The sequence below is a fragment of the Oncorhynchus tshawytscha genome, unplaced genomic scaffold, assembly GCF_018296145.1.
Source record: "Oncorhynchus tshawytscha isolate Ot180627B unplaced genomic scaffold, Otsh_v2.0 Un_contig_10879_pilon_pilon, whole genome shotgun sequence".
NCBI classification, from domain to species: domain Eukaryota; kingdom Metazoa; phylum Chordata; class Actinopteri; order Salmoniformes; family Salmonidae; genus Oncorhynchus; species Oncorhynchus tshawytscha.
The window spans coordinates 29,556-52,288 of NW_024608490.1; the positions used below are offsets into that span (position 1 = coordinate 29,556).

Here is a 22,733-nt window from a genome sequence, read left to right on the forward strand (position 1 = left end):
TTGACACATTTATAAAGTGGCCTAGTCAGGATTTTAAGACAATAACACGCATCAACAGCATGTCAGAAAAAAAGATGTACTGTATTTTATGTATCTAATTATAAAATGTGACCACATAGCTAGTTGCATTTCTTCATTTGTGCCTAAAAAAAAAATTCAAGAGTGAAAATGCAGCCCATTTTCAATGTGGTCTTTATACAGATCCAATACAATGTGCTGACTGGGATGTACATGGTCAAACCTCATACTACCGACTGGGGTCATTTTGACCCCAGAGGCATGTTTTTTATCATAGCCCGTTAATTAAATTAATCTAAATTCATCATCTGCAGAGATATAGCTCCCCATGTACTCTCCTCAGATCTTCGTTTTCTGTAAACCACTTATCATATGTGTAAAAAAAGGCCAGCCCTTTCAATCTGATTGGCATTCAGGCCTGTCAATCACCCTCACATATCAATCAATCAGGGCTCTTGGACGTATTCCAGGGATCCGCACCCGACAACTCAAATTCGAGCTTGTATAAAATGCTGTCCATAGAGAAGGATAGAGGCCTCTAGTGGACAAAAGGCTGTGTTAGCATGGGCAGTGCCATTTTAATGTAGTCAACTGGATGTGACTTTCAACTTTATTGGCTGATCCCTCCTGGTGACCCGGTTAGAGTCATGTCCAACCAGGTCATCAGAAGGGATCAGCCAATCGTGAATAAAAATGGACTACTTTAAAATGGAGATATCCTCAATGGCGCTGCCCATGCTGTCACAGATGCTGTAATGGCACAGATACAAAGATGCAAGAAGAAGAGAGAGCAAAAAGAAGAAAGTGTTGTGCTGAGGGACTGTTCACATGCTGTTTCCTAACCCAAGTGTTGTGCTGAGGGACTGTTCACATGCTGTTTCCTAACCCAAGTGTTGTGCTGAGGGACTGTTCACATGCTGTTTCCTAACCCAAGTGTTGTGCTGAGGGACTGTTCACATGCTGTTTCCCTAACCCAAGTGTTGTGCTGAGGGACTGTTCACATGCTGTTTCCTAACCCAAGTGTTGTGCTGAGGGACTGTTCACATGCTGTTTCCTAACCCAAGTGTTGTGCTGAGGGACTGTTCACATGCTGTTTCCTAACCCCAGGGACTGCTCACATGCTGTGCTGTGCTGGGACTGTTCACATGCTGTTTCCTAACCCAAGTGTTGTGCTGAGGGACTGTTCACATGCTGTTTCCTAACCCAAGTGTTGTGCTGAGGGACTGTTCACATGCTGTTTCCTAACCCAAGTGTTGTGTTTGTCAATTGGCATGTAAATTTGGGCATACTCTCTAGGGGATATTCGGTGTGAAGAAACTGAACAAAAAATATAAACGCAACATGTAAAGTGTTGGTCCCATGTCTCTGAGCTGAAATAAAAGATCCCAGAAATGTTCCATAAGTTTATTTTTCTCAAATGTTGTAAGCAAATTTGTTTACATCCTCATTAGTGAGCATTTCTCCTTTGCCAAGATAAGTCATCCATCTGACGGGTGAGGCATATCAAGAAGCTGATTAAACAGCATGATCATTACACAGTTGCACCTTGTGCTGGGGACAATAAAAGGCCATTATAAAATGTACAGTTTTCTCACACAACACAATGCCACAGATGTCTCAAGTTTTGAGGGAGCATTCAATTGGCATGCTGACTGCACGAATGTCCACCAGAGCCGTTGCCAGAGAATTTAATGTTAATTTCTCTAACTTAAACTGCATCCAACGTCGTTTTAGAGAATTTGGCAATACATTCAACTGGCTTCACAAGCACAGACCAGGTGTATGGCGTTTTGTGGGCGAGCGTTTTGCTGATGTCAACGTTGTGAACAGAGTGCCCCATGGTGGCGGTGGGGTTATGGTATGGGCAGGCATAAGCTACGAACAACAAACACAATTGCATTTTATCAATGACAATCTGAATGCACAGAGATACTGTGACAAGATCCTGAGGCCCATTGTCATGCTATTCATCCGCTCACCTCCTGTTCCAGCATGATAATGCACGGCCTCATGTCACAAGGATCTCTACACAATTCCTGGAAGCTGAACATGTCCCAGTTTTTCCATCGCCTGCACACTCACCAGACATGTCACCCATTGACCATGTTTGGGATGCTCTGGATCGACAAGTGACGACACTGTTCTCCAGGTCTCACCAATATCCAGCAACTTCTTATAGCCACTGAAGAGGAGTGGGACAACATTCCACAGACCACAATCAACAGCCTGATCAACTGTATGCAAAAGAGATGTGTCGCACATGGTGGTCACACCAGATAATGACAGGTTTTCTGGTCCATGCCCCTCGTTTTTTTTAAAGGTACTGTATCTGTGATCAACAGATGCATATCTGTATTCCCAGTCATGTGAAATTTCCTTATGTGAACTTATGTGAACTAAGTAAAATCTTAGAAATGATTGCATGTTGCATTTATATTTTTGTTCAGCATATATCCTGTATATACTTCCTTCTCACATCTATCTACACACTTTCCTCCTCCCATTTTTTCCCTCTGCTTGTGGATTTTCAGGGCACCACACATCAGCTGTCTACAGTGTATATATACAGTACCAGTCAAAAGTTTGGACAAACCTACTCATTCAAGGGTTTCTCTTTATTTATTATTTATTATGTATTACAATTTTCTACATTGTAGAACAATAGTGAAGACATCAAAACTATGAAACAACACATATGGAATCATGTAGTGACCTAAAAAGTGTTAAACAAATATTTTTGATTTTTCAAAGTAGCCACCCTTTGCCTTTATGACAGATTTGCACACTCTTGACATTCTCTCAACCAGCTTCATGAGGAATGCTTTTCCAACAGTCTTAAAGGAGTTCCTACATATGCTGAGCACTTGTTGGCTGCTTTTCTTTTACTCTGCGGTCTAACTTATCCCAAACCGTCTCAATTGGGTTGAGGTTGGGTGATTGTGGAAGCCAGGTCATCTGATGCAGCACTCCATTGTCCTGCTGAAAAACAAAATACTCAAACCTGGTGGGATGGTGTATCACTGCAGAATGCTATGGTAGCCATGCTGGTTAAGTGTGCCTTGAATTCTAAATGCATCACTGACAGTGTCACCAGCAAAGGACACCCACACCATGACACCTCCTCCTCCATGCTTCCCAGTGGGAACCACACATGCAGATATCAACCTTTCACCTCCACTGCATCTCACAAAGACACAGTGGTTGGAACAAAAAATCTCAAATTTGGACTCATCAGACCAAAGGACACATTTCCACCGATCTAATGTCCATTGCTCGTGTTTCTTGGCCCAAGCAAGTCTCTTCTTCTTATTGATGTCCTTTAATAGTGGTTTCTTGACAGCAATTCGACCATGAAGGCCTGATTCACGCAGTCTCCTCTGAACACTTGATGTTGAGATGTGTCTTACTTGAACTCTGTGAAGCATTTATTTGGACTACAATCTGAGGTGCAGTTAACTCTAATGAACTTATCCTCTGCAGCAGAGGTAACTCTGGGTCTTCCTTTCCTGTGACGGTCCTCATCAGAGCCAGTTTCATCATAGCACTTGATGGTTTTTGCGACTACACTTTCAAAGTTTGATTACATTTTTGTGAAAGATTAATTTTGTGTTAGGCCTTGTGTTAGTATTAATGGCTTTGTGTTAGTGTTAAATAATATCATTTTCAAAAACCAAAAGGACCATACAATATTGCTCAGTATTTGTATTATTTATTTCATACAGTCTTTTTGCTCATCTTTATCAAGGGTGCCATTCATTTGGGACCTGACTGTACCTATCCAGGAACCAATGTGACCAACTGGTTTCTAACCTAGGTCTCCTGCAGGCCACAAGACTGTGTTACCCTGCTACACTTAGTAAGCATTGGCATTAGCTTAGGGAGCTTACACAAGTCTTCAGGTCTCAGACAAGTTTTCTTCAAACCTACATCACTGTTCAGGTTCCACCCCCTAATTCCTTGGTGGCAATGACGAAGACACTCTGTCCCTAAACTGCTCCAAGGACGAGACTGACCCTGTTCTGCTCCTATTCTGTTCTGTGTTTGATGTGTCATAGGGTTGGGTTCTGTGACAGCAGAAATACACTTTCTCATTGTACAATACACTTTTATATAAAAAAATACAAATGTTGCCGGCTCATCATCAAGGCCTGTTGATTTTTTTTAACCTTTATTTAACTAGGCAAGTCAGATAAACCAAAATGACCATACAAATTCTTATTTTCAATGATGGCCTAGGAACAGTGGTTTAATTGCCTCGTTCAGGGGCAGAACAACAGATTTTTACCTTGTCAGCTTGGGGATTTGATCTTGCAACCTTTCGGTTACAAGTCCAACACTCTAACCACTAGGCTACCTGCCGCCCCGTGAGAACAATTGATGAGAACCATTATTATGAATGTTTGATTGCTGCATGCTATTTAGACATATCATTCATGTCAATCACCACTAATACATCAAATATGCCTATTTTAGACATTTCAGACTGATTAACTGAATAAGGAAAATGCAACATGTGTTTGACAGTTTGACCTCTCAACGAGTTACTCAACAGTGTTGGTTTTGAAGAAGTCAGCAAGAACAAACACAGGAAGAGAGGTTTCCTGTGTTGCAATCTTATCTTTGCCGCCTGTGCATTCACCAAACTCTGTCAAAACTGCTGTCACTGCAGGCTTATTCAGAATGTATGAAAATAGATACATTTTAATCAACCAATGATCAAATGTTAATTGTCACGTCCTTCAGGAAGGTCCAGACAGCTGAAGACAGCTTGGCTGTCGAAACATTGGATATTACATTTTTGCATCTGAGCTCCTAGAGTGTGCCGCTCTCCTTAATTTTCAAACCTTCCTTCAGGCTCAACATGGCAGAGCCATGTGTCTCATGCTGGGTACATAATGGCCCATAAAAACATTGATTTTGGTATGAACGGTTTAAGTTATATGTTATTCATTTTTTTTTTTTTTAAATACTCACCTGAAAACATAATAATCATGGCAAAGATGCGCACTCTATCCAACTCTATGTCAGGGACCAAGAAGCTGACGCAGATGGCGTCCTTCCTCAACAACACATTTACATGCTTGACAACCAACAATGTAATACAATATTATAATAACTGTCTACTGTACCGTGGAATACAGTTGTGTGGTCTTAAGGGTAAAAAAATGACCCGCCACTATGTTTAACAGCAGAGAAAACCCACTAAATATTGTTTAGACTTGAAATTTGATCACTTTTCCAAGAGTGACCCCAACATTAGAAAAAGTTAAACATCGCCTTTGTTGATATTTCCATGGAAGCTGTACACCTTCAGGGTACAAAGACTGTCCTGATCCACCTGAGGCTGCAGCTGGGGCAGGCAAGAGGAGGAGAATCCAATTCTGCCCCCAAAGAAGGACTGTAAAACAAATACTATGTGCTGCACATGTGAGAAATACATCTGCAAAGTCCATGCACACACACTTGCTTGTAACTAAGCATTTCACTGTAAGGTGTTGTTCTCGGCTCATGTGACAAATACATTTGATTTGATCATATTGTTTGTTCTATGAGATAATGTCAGTCAGTTAAGATGACCTTTATGAATTACACACAGATATATAGTTTGACTGTAGCTTAGACCTGCATTGTTTTATGTACTGTTTGGTGAGGTTACTTGTCATTAAGTATTTCAATACATTTTTATAAATATGACAAATAAACCAAACTCTGAACCTATCGAATTAAAATGCGGGATCCTTAGGCAGATATGCATCTTGGTATTACTGGTATACTCTACGGATAAATGTTTAATCAAATAAAACGTTCAGCCTTTTAGATCATAATAAATAAGACAGGGGACCTGATCCTAGATCAGCACTCTGGGACGCTTTATGACTCCAGACCCTAATATGTAACAGCTAAAACACAGCTCAAAACAAAATGTTAAATTATACATTAAGACCAGTACATTAGAAATTCTCAGTTTTAGACTGTTTCATTCCGGAACCTATTTGGCCAGATTCAGTAGCTCTTGTGGCGTGAACAATTATTTTATTTAGCACACAATATGAGTCTCCACACACCTAGGCCTAGGCTATTGATGGATTCAAGACAAGGTTGTTTTCATTTACCTCAGATTCTCAGTTTGTCAGTGTCAAAGTATCCTGTCATTTCCATCATTTGTGCAGTAGGGCTTATCATGGTGCTTTCAAGACAACTGGGATCTCAGAAAAAAACGAGGTCAAATAAAATCATGACATCGGTGATCTTCAGGTAGGAAAGTTGGAGCTCCAGAAAAAGACCTGAGTTCCAGACGTGGAATTCCGAGTTGGATGATTGTTCAACATCAATTTGCTCAGTAGGTGCTAATTTTTTCCCCCCAGAGTTCCCAGTTGTCTTGAATGCACTGAAGTCGGAAGTTGATGATTTCCCAGTTCAGAATTCCGAGATTATGCCAAAGTTTTCAGTCATGTAAAAGGATGTAGAATTGCATGAAATGCGTTTATAAAAGTCAAACAAGGCCACAAAAATGTTTACCCATGTGTGCAACTTCTTTAATGCCTCTACTTTACTGCTCTATCAAATTTAAATCAAATTTTATTAGTCACATGTGCCGAATACAACAGTGAAATGCTTACTTACAAGCCCCAAACCAACAGCGCAGTTTCAAAAATACAGATAAGAATAAGTAAAGTAACAAGTCATTAACAAATAACAATATATACAGGGGGTGCCGGTACAGAGTCAATGTGCAGAGGCACCGGTTAGGTGAGGTAGTATGTACATGTAGGTAGAGTTAATTAAAGTGAGTATAAATAGATGACAGAGAGTGACAGTGGAGAGGGGGGAGGGGGGGGCAATGCTTGTTCCAGGGTCCTTAGCTTATGGATGAGCTTTGAGGGCACTATGGTGTTGAACGCTGAGCTGTAGTCAATGAATAGCATTCTCATATAGGTGTTCCTTTGTCCAGGTGGGAAAGGGCAGTGTGGAGTGCAATAGAGATTGCATAATCTGTGGATCTGTTGGGGTGGTATGCACATTGGAATGGGTCTAGAGTTTCTAGGATAATGGTTTTGATGTGAGCCATGACCAGCCTTTCAAATCACTTCATGGATATAGACGTGAGTGCTACGGGACGGTGTTAAATGGCACAGTGATGCCATCTGTTGGTAAATGTTCATTACTGCAACTCTTGTGTTTTACCGGGCTGCTTGAGATACCCGGATGCGTAGTGATGTACTGAACAAGACTGGTTACTCGCATCAATGCCTGTCTCGTCATTTTACATTCAAACAGCCTCCTCCCTCTTTAGCACGAGTGAAGTGAGTTCGGTACAAACTTTACATGTCCGAACTCAGAATCAAATGAATCAAATGCCAAAATAACATGGTCGCTGTGGTATAACTTTTATTTTGATTAGCGATTTTCTGTATTTATTAGATTTCAGATGTGTCCATTATTTGGGAGATCGTTCTTCGTACAAAGCATGTAAACGTTTTTAATGGAATTGTTATATGAATCAAATTATCCACAATAATCGCGTTACTGTGTGGATGTAACCGCACTCAATGTTATTGTTTTTCCTTGATTAACATTAAAGTGAATTCAAACAATCCAATCAGAGAACCAAACATGCAAATCTTTACTGCTCACCCCGCCCGTATTTTATAACCGACCAATCAGAGAGGGAGTGGGCGGAGTCAGGGATACCAGTGGAGGATTCAAACGGAAGATGGCAGCGGATAAAGATTCCAATAAAAATACACAAAACAGAAGGTAAAATAACATGTAAACATTATGTATACAGAATAAACCATGCGCGCACGTAAATAGACTGCGGAGTTGTCGTGAACACTGGCATTTGAATTTGGCTTGCTAGTTTGTCTGACATGCATGTTGTTTTTCAGTGACAGTGAAAGCTAATTGAGCTAGCTAACGTTATTTAGCTACTGTAGCTCTGACAATCAAGTGACGTGTTGTGGCAAAATACAATTTCTGTGCATCACACAGCTACTCTGAACAACAATACGGTGCAGAGCATTTATTTCCGCGCTGTCGCTGAATTACAGCAACACTCCATAGTTAGCTAGCTAGTAGTCGCAAATATAGAGACCACTGCAGTGAGCTGTCATTGGTCGACATCTTTTTGGATGGTCCGGTGAGCGGGGTTTGTTGATTTTAGACCATTCCATTGGTCCTGAAGTGAAATCTCCACTCACCTGAAGCACCAGGCCATGCAAAAGCAACTCTCCACCATTATGCCAAGTCAAGCTGCTCTGAATTGCCAGTGAGTGTGTACTTGTGTGAAAAAGGTGTCTTCAGCTCACTGATCTTCAGCACAATGGACCCAAAGTAAAACTCTAGCATGCATAAAAGTTGGTTTTCTCCTGTCTGTCCAACCACTAACCCATTAATCGACGCTAACTACAATAAGCGCCTATGGACGATAGCATCCTCTGGCCGGAGTAGTATCTTCTGGCCAGAGGAGAAACATAATGAACGTAGCTTTCATTTTCAAATTATTTTCAAGAAGTAAAAAGTCCATTACTACACCTTTTTATAGGGTCACGGTTCCCACACGGTTATACAGTGGGGCAAAAAAGTATTTAGTCAGCCACCAATTGTGCAAGTTCTCCCACTTAAAAAGATGAAGCCTGTAATTTTCATCACAGGTACACTTCAACTATGACAGACAAAATTAGAAAAAAAAATAAGTATTTGGTCAATAACAAAAGTTTATCTCAATACTTTGTTATATACCCTTTGTTGGCAATGACAGAGGTCAAATGTTTTCTGTATGTCTCCACAAGGTTTTCACACACTGTTGCTGGTATTTTGGCCCATTCCTCCATGCAGATCCCCTCTAGAGCAGTGATGTTTTGGGGCTGTTGCTGGACAACACGGACTTTCAACTCCCTCCAAAGATTTTCTATGGGGTTGAGATCTGGAGACTGGCTAGGCCACTCCAGGACCTTGAAATGTTTCTTACAAAGCCACTCCTTTGTTGCCCGGGCGGTGTGTTTGGGATCATTGTCATGCTGAAAGACCCAGCCACGTTTCATCTTCAATGCCCTTGCTGATGGAAGGAGGTTTTCACTCAAAATCTCACGATACATGGCCCCATTCATTCTTTCCTTTACATGGATCAGTCGTCCTGGTCCCTTTGCAGAAAAACAGCCCCAAAGCATGATGATTCCACCCCATGCTTCACAGTAGGTATGGTGTTCTTTGGATGCAACTCAGCATTCTTTGTCCTCCAAACACGACGAGTTGAGTTTTTACCAAAAAGTTATATTTTGGTTTCATCTGACCATATGACATTCTCCCAATCTTCTGGATCATCCAAATGCTCTCTAGCAAACTTCAGACGAGCCTGGACATGTACTGGCTTAAGCAGGGGAACACGTCTGGCACTGCAGGATTTGAGTCCCTGGCGGCGTAGTGTGTTACTGATGGTAGGCTTTGTTACTTTGGTCCCAGCTCTCTGTAGGTCATTCACTAGGTCCCCCCGTGTGGTTCTGGGATTTTTGCTCACCGTTCTTGTGATCATTTTGACCCCACGGGTGAGATCTTGCCTGGAGCCCCAGATTGAGGGAGATTATCAGTGGTCTTGTATGTCTTCCATTTCCTAATAATTGCTCCCACAGTTGATTTCTTCAAACCAAGCTGCTTACCTATTGCAGATTCAGTCTTCCCAGCCTGGTGCAGATCTACAATTTTGTTTCTGGTGTCCTTTGACAGCTCTTTGGTCTTGGCCATAGTGGAGTTTGGAGTGTGACTGTTTGAGGTTGTGGACAGGTGTCTTTTATACTGATAACAAGTTCAAACAGGTGCCATTAATACAGGTAACAAGTGGAGGACAGAGGAAAATACTTTTGGCTGCAACTGTTAAAACAGTCTACAGTAAGTGAAATGATGTTGATGTGATATGAAAGTAGAGGGCTTTATGTTTCTAGAACTGTACCGCAATTGAGAACCGATTCACATTTAGATGGAGTATTTTGCTGTTTTGGCTGCCAGAGCCAATTCGCCTCTAAACAAAACATGTAAGGTCCTTAGACTACAGTAACGTTAGTCTCCTTTAGTCCATTATTGGGCTAGCCAACCACCACACCATCATCATACGTGTGTAAGAGGGAGAGTGCGAGAGTTGGTGCATGTGAGAAAGTCAGTGTAAAGATAAAGCAGTTGTTTAAAGATTTGCCTAGATCTTCAGCATCTGTGTGTGTGTGTTCCATCAGGGGTACGGTGTGTAACGTGGTGATCAGCCAGGATGCAGGGGGATCTTGGGGCGGCAGTGGGGTTGGTGGCCGCCCGCCCGTCATCTTCAACCCAGACTTCTTTGTGGAGAAGCTACGTCACGAGAGACCTGAGGTGTTTCAAGAGCTGGTGCTTAGCAACATCAGCCGCCTCATCGACCTTCCCGGTGCGGAGTTCTCTCTGCTGTTAGGGGACGAGGGAGGGCCCAAGACACCCACAGGGGCCGGAGGGGGATTCTTCCGCTCCTTCAACTTCCTCAAACGTAAAGGTGAGAGAACTGCCATGAAGATCAACCAAGGGTGTCTTCGCCTGGGGTGTGTTCAGCAGGATGCAATGTAGAACAAACATGCATGACTGAAATGTAGAAGAAGGTATCACGATGGCTTTACTCATGGAATTTTTATCTGCAACGTTTGGCTACTGAACGTGGCCCTGGGTGGCAATAATGTTGAATAATAATATAAATGTACAGCAATCAGATTCTCGTCCTTTGGCCGTTGTCATCTTCACAGATAAGGAAGTGGTGTTCGGGACTCCTCTGACAGAGGGAGGCATCGCCCAGATTTACCAGCTCATCGAATACCTCAGCAAGAGTGAGTTGATCATGTTGTTACAGTTCCCATCTGAGGCATGATCCCTGAATGTAATTCTCTCTTCTTTGTCCTGGCATTACAGTAGGAGGCACTCTTTCCTCTGGTCTAAAAAAGATCCCAATGCCCCAGGGCAGTGATTGGGGACACTACCCTGTGTAGGGTGCCGTCTTTCGGATGTGACGTTAAACGGGTGTACTGGCTCTCTCTGAGGTCATTAAAGATCCCATGACACTTATCGTAAGAGTAGGAGTGTTAACCCTGGTGTCCTGGCTAAATTCCCAATCTGGCCCTCGAACCATCACGGTCACCTAATAATCCCCAGTTTACGATTGGCTCATTCATCCCCCTCCTCTCCCCTGTAACTATTCCCCAGGTCGTTGCTGTAAATGAGAACGTGTTCTCAGTCGACTTACCTGGTAAAATAACAGATAAATCTTATTTTTTATTTATTTTTCAGCCTTATCAACTCTATGCAAACGAGATGTGTTGCGCTGCATGAGGCAAATGGTGGTCACACCAGATACTGACTGGTTTTCCATTAAAAATATATATATAATAAAATCATATTTTTTGGAGTGCCGGGAATGATGTGTATCAGCAGTGACCCGCCGCTGCTAAATGACTATTGGAGAAACACTGCTGATTGATTCACTACATATTTGATTTATTGATTGATTCATTGATTGATCAGACTTACATGTTAAGGGCCTGTTCAGGGTGCTAGGTGGTTTATTGACTGTTTGATTGATTGCTGATCACACCTGCAGGTAGAGGGTCTGTTCAGGGTGCTAGGTGGTTTATTGATTGTTTGATTGATTGCTGATCAGACCTGCAGGTAGAGGGTCTGTTCAGGGTGCCAGGTAACAGTGTGCGGCAGCAGGCCCTGAAGGAGCAGCTGAACAGTGGCGCAGACATCGACCTGGAGGCAGGGGGCTTCCACCCCAACGACGTGGCCACCCTCCTCAAGACCTTCCTGGGAGAGCTACCTGAACCCCTCCTCACGCACCAACACTTCCATGCTCACCTCAAAATAGCAGGTACCCCTGTCTGAGGCCCTCCCCACTCTCTCTCCTGTAGCACTTTTTAGTTTTCAAAAACCTACAAAATAAATCACACCCTGGTGCTCAAAAATAAGTGGCATTGATGTTCACCTATACCCCGTGAGACCCATACTGAAGTGTCTTGTGTTCTGTTTCTGTCCCATCTTCCCCTCTTCTCTCTCCCTCTATTCCCCCAGACATGACTCTGTTTGATGAGAAAGGCAACAAGACGTCAGTACCTGATAAGGAGCGTCAGATTGAGGCCTTACAGCTCCTCTTCCTGCTGCTGCCCCAGGCCAACCGCAGCCTCCTCAAACTGATCCTGGACCTGCTCTACCACACCGCCAAGCAGCAGGACAAGAACAAAATGTCAGCCTTCAACCTCGCCCTCATGTTTGCCCCCCACGTCGTGTGGCCCAGAGATGTATGTACAGTAACTCAAATAAAATGTGTTTTATAAAGCCTGATTTTATATCGGCAGTTGACACAAAGTGCCTTACAGATACTCAGCATAAAACCTCAGAGAAAGCAATGCCGAGGCAGAAGCACAGGTCTGAAGCTGGACTGTGCCCATGATCAGAGTTTCCCAAACTCTGTCCTGAGGCTTGTTGTCCTAGCACTGCACAGCTGATTTAGATCATCACAGCTTGACCATGACTTCCTTATTTCAATCAGCTGTGTAGTGCATAATACCTAAATATTCAGACCCTTTGCTATGAGAGTTGAAATTGAGCTCAGGTGCATCCTGTTTCCATTGATCATCCTTGAGATGTTTCTACAACTTGATTGGAGTCCACCTGTGGTAAATTCAATCGATTGGACATGATTTGGAAAGGCATACACCTATCTATATAAGGTCCCACGGTTGACTGTGTATGTCAGAGCAAAAAACAAGCCATGAGGTTAAAGGAATTGTCAGTAGAGCTCTGAGACGACAGGATTGTGTCGAGGCACAGAGCTGGGGAGGGTACCAGGTTCCAACAAAAACACAGTGGTCTTCATCATTCTTAAATGGAAGAATTTTGGAACCACCAAGACTCATGACCAAACTGAGCAGTCAGGGGGGGTATTGGTCAGGGAAGTGACCAAGAACCCAATGGTCACTCTGACAGAGCTCCAGAGTTCTTCTGTGGAGATGGGATGACCTTCCAGAAGGACAACCATCTCTCGCTTGCAGTTTTCCAAAAGGCACCTAAAGACTCTCAGACCATGAGAAACAAGATTCTCTGGTCTGATAAAACCAAGATTAAACTATTTGGCCTGAATGCCAAGTGTCATGTCTGGAGGAAACCTGGCACCATCCCTATGGTGAATCATGGTGGTGGCAGCATCATGTTGTGGGGATGTTTTTCAGTGGCAGGGACTGGGAGACTAGTCGGGATCGAGAGAAAGATGAACAGAGCAAAGTACAGAGAGATCCTTGATGAAAACCTGCTCCAGAGCACTCAGGACCTCAGAATGGGGCAAAGGTTCACCTTCCAACAGGCAATGACCCTAAGCACACAGCCAAGACAATGCAGGAGTGGCTTTGGGACAAGTCTCTGAATGTCCTTGAGTGGCCCAGGCTTGAACCCGATCAAACATCACTGGAGAGACCTGAAAATAGCTGTTTAGTGACGCTCCCCATCCAACCTGACAGAGCTTGAGAGGATCTGCATGAAGACTGGGAGAAAATTCCCAAATACAGGCGTGCCAAGAATACTTATGTAAATGTGATATTTCTAGGCGGGGTTTATTTACACATTTCCCAAGATTTCTAAAAGCTTGTTTTTTTCTTAGGCATTAATTAATTTTATTTATAATAAGGCTGTTGTGTATTTATTTTGTTTGAAAAGGTCAAGGGGTCTGAATACTTTCCAAATGCACCGTATGTAAGTACTGTACACTGTTAAATATAGGCTATACTGTCCTGTAGTCATGACGATTGATTCACTTGGCTTGCCTAGTAGAACCTCAGACATACACACTGGCCCAGAAATGTGTTCTGTGCTCAGTGTTCTGTTCGGGTACAGTCTATCCTCACAATGCACTGTGTTATGAATTATAGGATCAGGAATGTGATAAAATAAAAATGCATTACATTTCGATGTGAATAGAAATAATTAGGTGGGTGGTTATATTTGTCCTATTTCACACATGTAGTGTTACGCATGTATGAATTAGAGTTATGTATTTGTTTTGCATACCCCCCCCCCGAGACCCTCGGAGAGTGGGGGTCATGGCCAGGGTCTGCCATTATCAACGGTGACCCTGGAGCAATTAGGGCTAAGTGCCTTACTCGAGGCATATCAACACATTTTTCACTTTGTCGACTCTGGGATTTTTCAGTTACTGGCCCAACGCTCGAACCACTAGGCTGCCTCTGACTGATTGATTTTCATTCTTCTACAGTAATTTGTGTGTGTTTCATCCAGATGGTGGCCAGTGACCTCCAGGAGAATCTGAAGAAGCTTAACAACGGCATGGCCTTCCTCATCAAACACTCCCAGAAACTATTCAGGGTCAGAGAGACTAACTTCACACTCTTGGCCAGTTTCCCAACCCAGAATAAGCCTAGTCCAGAGGGGGACTTTCTATAAAGCAGGATCAAAGAGTTAGCCAGCTAACTTGCCTAAATATTCTGTTAACTTTTTATTTTTTTGAAAGATCATCTTGAAATGAACATGGTCTAATTGATTCGACAAACAAAAACACATATCTAAGTTTAGCTTTTCTTTCTTTTTTTAAAACTAGAAAATCTGTAGTTATTTCTGGTTGGTTTTCAAAATTTCCTGGCTAACTCATTAATCCTGCTTTGTACTATGCCACACTGGGCTAAAACACTCCATTGAAAACACTTCATACTATTGGCTTCAACTGTGTCTGGGAAACCGGCCCAGTTGTCAGTGTTATTTTATAAGGTCTGTGGAACATGGGCTACAATAAGGTAATGATTTGTGTCAAGCACAGAAGAGAAACAGAATCATTATTTTTAGTGTGTTGTGATGGATACTTAAGTGTGTGTGTCTCCACTCAGGCTCCTATGTACATGAGGGAGCATGCCAGAATGCACTTCACAGGATCTAAGACCCTGCAGACCAAGGTTAGTAGTAGGACTCTTTCACCTGCTGGGTTTACATAATCTATGCCATTAAAGGATGTTGCACTTCTCTCAAACAAAGGACCATATTAGATCAAACTGGAGCAAGTATTCATGAAGAGTCTCAAAGCAGGAGTGCTGATCGAGGTTCAGATCCTCCCCCTTTCCATTCATTATAATCTGCAAGGCCAAACTGATCCTAGATCAGCACTCCTCTCAGATGCATTATGAATACAGGCCCTGTATAGGTGTAAGCATCCCAGTTTACCAGAAGGCTAGGTGGCGCTTTTGCCCAACTTGTTTACACCTTTCTAGTCTTTTCAGATCTACCAGGGCCTATTTCAGTTAGGCGCTAGGTGCTAGAAATGTCTAGCTGTGGTTTGGACTTGTCTAGCTGCGGTTTGGACTTGTCTAGCTGCGGTTTGGACTTGTCTAGCTGTGGTTTAGGGCGTAGATCAACCTAATCTCCCTCTAAGCTGAAATAGGTTCTGTCCCGTGTGGCACCCTATTCCCTTTATAGTGCATTACTTTATATAGGGAATAGGGTGCCATTTGGTATGTATCCATAGACTCGTGTTGTGATAGAAACTAATAGCTCCTTTCTCACCCCCCTCCCTCAGGATGATATTGACCTGTTATCTGTGACTGGTTTCCCTGCCCCTGTTCCCTGGAAGAGGTGTTGTGCTGACCCGTCTCAGTACCTGTCCCCCTCCTCGTCGTCCCAGGGCCAGCAGCACCATACGGAGGAGTCCCTGAAGGAGCTGTTCAGACACGTCCATGACAACATGCCCAACTCTGCCAAGAAGAAGAAACTCCTACGACAGGTACTCACTGCAGGACTGCTTCTTAATATTCTCTGTCCTCGTCTCCATATTCCATACGAGGCAGATTTGACATTTCATGTAGAAATCCTGTCTCTTCATCCTACATCTCTTTCTCCTCCTCCTGCAGCTTGCTAAACAGACCACCCCCGGCCTGGCCCCAGGGACACCCATCAACAACTATCAGCCCCCCCCGGCCCAGAGCAAGAAACACCCCCGCTCCCGCTCCTTCGGTGGATTCATCAAGGTGTCATTGTGTTTATGTGTATTTCACTTACAAGTGTAATATCCAATCAACATACTTTGTTGATGTATTTTGTAAATGTGTTACTTTGTATCCAATTTAGTATGTTGTAGTCACCATCTGCTACATCATAACTGTTCTGTCTATTGTATATGAGGATCTTTAAGGACAATTCCTCCCCTTTTCAACCTCCTATTCATTATGCCAAGCACCACCAGTGAAAACAGGCATTTCTATGGATTAAAAAGTTATCTATGACATTATCAACAAAAATATTTCCTGGTAAAGTGAAGGTTAAATAACTGTTCTGTCAACTGTCCTACCCTCCTGATCAAATGAACCAATGAAAACAGAGGAGACATAAGGGGGACCAACAGGCGTTGGAGAGGAGGGGCAGACAGATCTCCCCGGAGATGGTTGCTGCGGCTATGGGACGGCTGGGAAAGGAGAACGTCGTCCTGCAGTCGGTGAGCGACATTGACAGACAAGGAGACCACACAAACACACTCCCTTGTCCACAGCTTCCTTGTTTTTTCTAGATGTTCATAGTTTGTGTGTGTGTGTGTGTGTCTCCAGGGGAACAGTCCGGTGACAGTGAATAATAGTACTCCAGTCGGGGTCAAGGCCTCTGACAGCATGGCCCTCAATAGAGAGAGGGGACTCAAACTATCAAAGGTATGAGGCTTTTGGATTGATAACATGGCAATTCCCACTTTTTCTATAGACATTTACATGTGTTTTTGCGTATGTTGTATGTCTTTCCTGATACACTTCAATGTCATCATTCAACATTACAATACAGCCACATCTTGTCCCATGTCTCATTCAACTTCTTTTCTTTTTTTCCTTGATCTCTCCGTCTCCCTCCAGGACTCTCCATCCATCTCCAGAATGTGTTTATCTCCCTCCCTAGAAACGTCGATGTAGAGGATTGGTACTAGCAACACTGGACTTGGTTTTTTGTTGTCCTTTTTTTCTTCTTTTATCAAGTAAACTATATTGTAACTTTCTAAATCTGTGACGAATACAACATTAGTCCCCAGCCAGACATGGGTTGCATCCCAATAATCTCTTCTTTCTCCTGAAGTGTGCACTTGTTCACTTCCCTCAATGGGTTTGAAAGGAAATGACTGGAATACCTATATGGAAACTCCTTCTAGCCCATGCCTACACAATCCAAGACTTTTACATTGTGTGGGGAGTAGTGAATGAGTGCACACTTCAGGGGGAGAGATTATTGGGACGTAACCCAGGAAAGTACAAGACCAACTCTGTTAAGTGTGGAGTCAGGGACAGAAGGGAGATTTCTTTGGTCTGTTTGGGGTCTGAGTGCCACTCATAACTTGAAACAGTTTTGTCAGACACTTTTACAGTTGTCCACTAGCTGAGCCTACATAAATACTTTTACAGTTGACCACTAGCTGAGCCTACATAGATACTTTTACAGTTGACCGCTAGCTGAGCCTACATAGATACTTTTACAGTTGACCACTAGCTGAGCCTACATGGATACTTTTACAGTTGACCACTAGCTGAGCCTACATAGATACTTTTACAGTTGACCACTAGCTGAGCCTACATAGATACTTTTACAGTTGACCACTAGCTGAGCCTACATAGATACTTTTACAGTTGACCACTAGCTGAGCCTACATAGATACTTTTACAGTTGACCACTAGCTGAGCCTACATAGATACTTTTACAGTTGACCACTAGCTGAGCCTACATAGATACTTTTACAGTTGACCACTAGCTGAGCCTACATAGATACTTTTACAGTTGACCACTAGCTGAGCCTACATAGATACTTTTACAGTTGACCACTAGCTGAGCCTACATAGATACTTTTACAGTTGACCACTAGCTGAGCCTACATAGATACTTTTACAGTTGACCACTAGCTGAGCCTACATAGATACTTTTACAGTTGACCACTAGCTGAGCCTACATAGATACTTTTACAGACCACTAGCTGAGCCTACATAGATACTTTTACAGTTGACCACTAGCTGAGCCTACATAGATACTTTTACAGTTGACCACTAGCTGAGCCTACATAGATACTTTTACAGTTGACCACTAGCTGAGCCTACATAGATACTTTTACAGTTGACCACTAGCTGAGCCTACATAGTACTTTTACAGTTGACCACTAGCTGAGCCTACATAGATACTTTTACAGTTGACCACTAGCTGAGCCTACATAGATACTTTTACAGTTGACCACTAGCTGAGCCTAATAGATACTTTTACAGTTGACCACTAGCTGAGCCTACATAGATACTTTTACAGTTGACCACTAGCTGAGCCTACATAGATACTTTTACAGTTGACCACTAGCTGAGCCTACATAGATACTTTTACAGTTGACCACTAGCTGAGCCTACATAGATACTTTTACAGTTGACCACTAGCTGAGCCTACATAGATACTTTTACAGTTGACCACTAGCTGAGCCTACATAGATACTTTTACAGTTGACCACTAGCTGAGCCTACATAGATACTTTTACAGTTGACCACTAGCTGAGCCTACATAGATACTTTTACCGTTGACCGCTAGCTAGCTGAGCCTACATAGATACTTTTACCGTTGACCGCTAGCTAGCTGAGCCTACATAGATACTTTTACATTTGACCACTAGCTGAGCCTACATAGATACTTTTACCGTCGACCGCTAGCTAGATGAGCCTACATAGATACTTTTACAGTTGACCGCTAGCTAGCTGAGCCTACATAGATACTTTTACCGTTGACCGCTAGCTAGCTGAGCCTACATAGATACTTTTACCGTTGACCGCTAGCTAGCTGAGCCTACATAGATACTTTTGTTGACCGCTAGCTAGCTGAGCCTACATAGATAACCGTGACCGCTAGCTAGCTGAGCCTACATAGATACTTTTACCGTTGACCGCTAGCTAGCTGAGCCTACATAGATACTTTTACCGTTGACCGCTAGCTAGCTGAGCCTACATAGATACTTTTACCGTTGACCGCTAAGCTGAGCCTACATAGATACTTTTGTTGACCGCTAGCTAGCTGAGCCTACATAGATACTTTTACCGTTGACCGCTAGCTAGCTGAGCCTACATAGATACTTTTAATGACCGCTAGCTAGATGAGCCTACATAGATACTTTTACCGTTGACCGCTAGCTAGCTGAGCCTACATAGATACTTTTACCGTTGACCGCTAGCTAGCTGAGCCTACATAGATACTTTTACCGTTGACCGCTAGCTAGATGAGCCTACATAGATACTTTTACAGTTGACCACTAGCTGAGCCTACATAGATACTTTTACCGTTGACCGCTAGCTAGCTGAGCCTACATAGATACTTTTACATTTGACCACTAGCTGAGCCTACATAGATACTTTTACCGTGACCGCTAGCTAGATGAGCCTACATAGATACTTTTACCGTGGACCGCTACCTAGATGAGCCTACATAGATACTTTTACCGTTGACCGCTAGCTTGCTGAGCCTACATAGATACTTTTACCGTTGACCGCTAGCTAGCTGAGCCTACATAGATACTTTTACGTTGACCGCTAGCTAGCTGAGCCTTAGATACTTTTACCGTTGACCGCTAGCTAGATGAGCCTACATAGATACTTTTACAGTTGACCACTAGCTGAGCCTACATAGATACTTTTACCGTTGACCGCTAGCTAGCTGAGCCTACATAGATACTTTTACATTTGACCACTAGCTGAGCCTACATAGATACTTTTACCGTCGACCGCTAGCTAGATGAGCCTACATAGATACTTTTACCGTCGACCGCTACCTAGATGAGCCTACATAGATACTTTTACCGTTGACCGCTAGCTTGCTGAGCCTACATAGATACTTTTACCGTTGACCGCTAGCTAGATGAGCCTACATAGATACTTTTACCGTCGACCGCTAGCTAGATGAGCCTACATAGATACTTTTATAGTTGACCGCTAGCTAGATGAGCCTACATAGATACTTTTAGGACCAGCTAGCTGAGCCTACATAGATACTTTTAGTTGACTAGCTAGATGAGCCTACATAGATACTTTTACCGTCGACCGCTAGCTAGCTGAGCCTACATAGATACTTTTACCGTCGACCGCTAGCTAGATGAGCCTACATAGATACTTTTACCGTCGACCGCTAGCTAGATGAGCCTACATAGATACTTTTACCGTTGACCGCTAGCTAGCTGAGCCTACATAGATACTTTTACTGTTGACCGCTAGCTAGCTGAGCCTACATAGATACTTTTACCGTCGACCGCTAGCTAGCTGAGCCTACATTGTACTATATGTAAGTATCTTGTTTGTGTTTTCTGAATCTGGTGTTTGTACTACTCATCTGAAAATGTGGTTCTAATTTTACTAATATTTTAAGTCCCAAATGGTTGCCCTACACACACAGCACACTGATGGGATGATTATATCCTCCTACAAAATGCTGATTAGCACCAGTCACATTCGTCTGGGGCCTGTTCCAAAAAGCTTGATCAATGAGTTAGCCAGCAAACTGACCCAAATTGCTTGAAATGGTTTGAAATGACTCAACAACAACAGAAACAACTGTGATACAAATGTAGATTATTTTAATCAACCAGGAAATCAAGAGAAATGAGGCAAAGGCTATTAATCAAAGTTAGCTGTCTGATGTATTAACCCTGCTTTCTGGAATACCCCACAGCTCTTATGGTGTCTAAAGGCCAGTGGGTTTACTGATACTGTCTGTTAGCTCAAATGAAGCCCCTGTTCCCTATATAGTGGACTATTGGCCAAAAGTAGTGCACTACACATTATAGTAGTGCATGTGGTGGTGTTGGAGAAACACTGGCTCAGGGTTTTCTTGAATCTATATCATACAAATACAGGTCGATACATATTGGATGATGATGAACACATACGAGCTGAACAAACCAACCTTTCTGTAATGGTATTCATGTTTGGGAGAGATGTAGGTAGGGCTTCATTTTGGGATGACTATTTATTTTTATTGTCTGAGATTTGTGTATTAACTGATTGAACTCCTCAATGTGTACAATGTCATATTTCACCTGCCTGGTTTGGCCTTTTGAGGTTTGATAGTACAATGATGTGATTATTATAATTTTATTTTTGAACTGGAATGGGATTTGGGTGGATATTGGTTGGGACGCTAACGTTGTTGAAAGATTTTCTGGAAGTCTGAGATGGTTTTTGCTTTGTTGGAGAGGGACATTTGTAGTGACTGTGTCGATAGGGGATTCTCTTACAGTACCTTCAGTGTTGCCCAGTCTGATACAAGTCTTCTTTATTGAGCGTGAATTGGGACATTTTGTTCTGGGTCATGTTCATTAGGCACCAAATAGAACAGGACGGATTCAAACTGGGAGGGACTACCTGGACTTTGTCCAATAAGGAACCCTTATTTTCACTTTCCGTTGCAGAATGTTTTGAAAAGATTTTGTAGTGTACCTTAATGAACATGACATGACGTTGGTTTTAATGGGGCTGTTTTTAGAGGAAGTGTTAATGGGGAATGTGTGAGAATGGCTTTGTGCTAAGTTTTAAAGAGTTGGGGCTGTTTTTTCTACACATGAAATGAAAGACACTAGAAGCTTGTGCTGAGGTCATCAAGATGGATTGTTTTTTTTACTCTTGTTATTTTATCTGTGCTGGTCAAGTAGTCTACCTATTTTACTTGTTAGTTTGTCCCCGCTTTTCTCTCTGTTACCTGAAGGGTTTCAGCCAATCAAGGCCCAACACATTTTTTATGTGTCATTTTGAAAAGCTGAAGGGTCACCTGGCCATTAGTGGTTGATACACACTGGGTCTTGCTGGAAACCGTTTTGCTAATGTGCGATCATCTTTATGATGTGAGTCAGTTCTAGATTACATGATACAACATGTGGGCGTTATCTTTTAATCTCCCTTATTATTGTGTTAACGTGTGTATGTTGAAAGTCTTTGGTTTTGTCAGCCAATGTTGACCATGGTCTTAAATGTTGACACATCAACTGTACAGTACTACTTGTTTATTTTTGTTCATTCTGCCCTGTTGTCTGTCCCAAATGGCACCCTATTCCCTTTATAGTGCACTACTTTAGAACAGGGCCCTATTCACTATATAGTGCACTACTTTAGAACAGGGCCCTATTCACTATATAGTGCACTACTTTAGACCAGGGCCCTATTCCCTATATAGTGCACTACTTTGGAGCAGAGCTCTGTGCCCTGGTCAGAAGTAGTGCACTACATAGGGTGCAATTTGAGATGTAGACATGGCGTTACATTAATGTCTACTAAAATAGACATAGTATACTGTAATCTCACATTGCTGCCTAGATTTACTACCATGCATCTTCCTCTTTTCATATAAACCTGTTACCAGTCAGTGTCTTTTAATGTAAGGACATTTTAGCCTACCTTCACCTGTTGTGTTTTTTTGTTGTGTAAAATAAGATGTTTGTTTTTATTACCTTGTCAAATAGATGCATTGATTTACTACTGGTGCTATGGATTAAAACTATTTTTCTACATGTGGAAAGTCTCACTGCAGAACATAAAATGTTACATACACTGCTGCACTTTTCTTAAACATCCACTAGGTGGCATTCCGAGTCATTGACTAAGGACGCTGTGTGGTGCTAAGGCATAGACCGAAACGTGTACCCAGGGGGGACCCAGGACAGAGTTTGGGAAACCCTGCTATAGACCACT

At 42.6% G+C, this 22,733-nt stretch overlaps 1 protein-coding gene across 1 annotated transcript; it reads left to right on the forward strand.

Annotated features, from left to right (window-relative positions):
* The first annotated feature begins 7,644 nt into the window (after window positions 1–7,644).
* Window positions 7,645–17,986, forward strand: LOC112222146 (rho GTPase-activating protein 19-like). Its single transcript, XM_042313287.1, has 12 exons — window positions 7,645–7,776; window positions 10,242–10,528; window positions 10,773–10,853; window positions 11,681–11,890; window positions 12,091–12,317; window positions 14,308–14,394; window positions 14,910–14,975; window positions 15,593–15,796; window positions 15,924–16,040; window positions 16,391–16,504; window positions 16,614–16,712; window positions 16,908–17,986. Exons 1-12 carry the CDS (start codon window positions 7,733–7,735, stop codon window positions 16,962–16,964), a joined length of 1,593 nt encoding a protein of 530 aa, XP_042169221.1. The 5' UTR covers window positions 7,645–7,732; the 3' UTR covers window positions 16,965–17,986.
* Window positions 17,987–22,733: the final 4,747 nt, after the last annotated feature.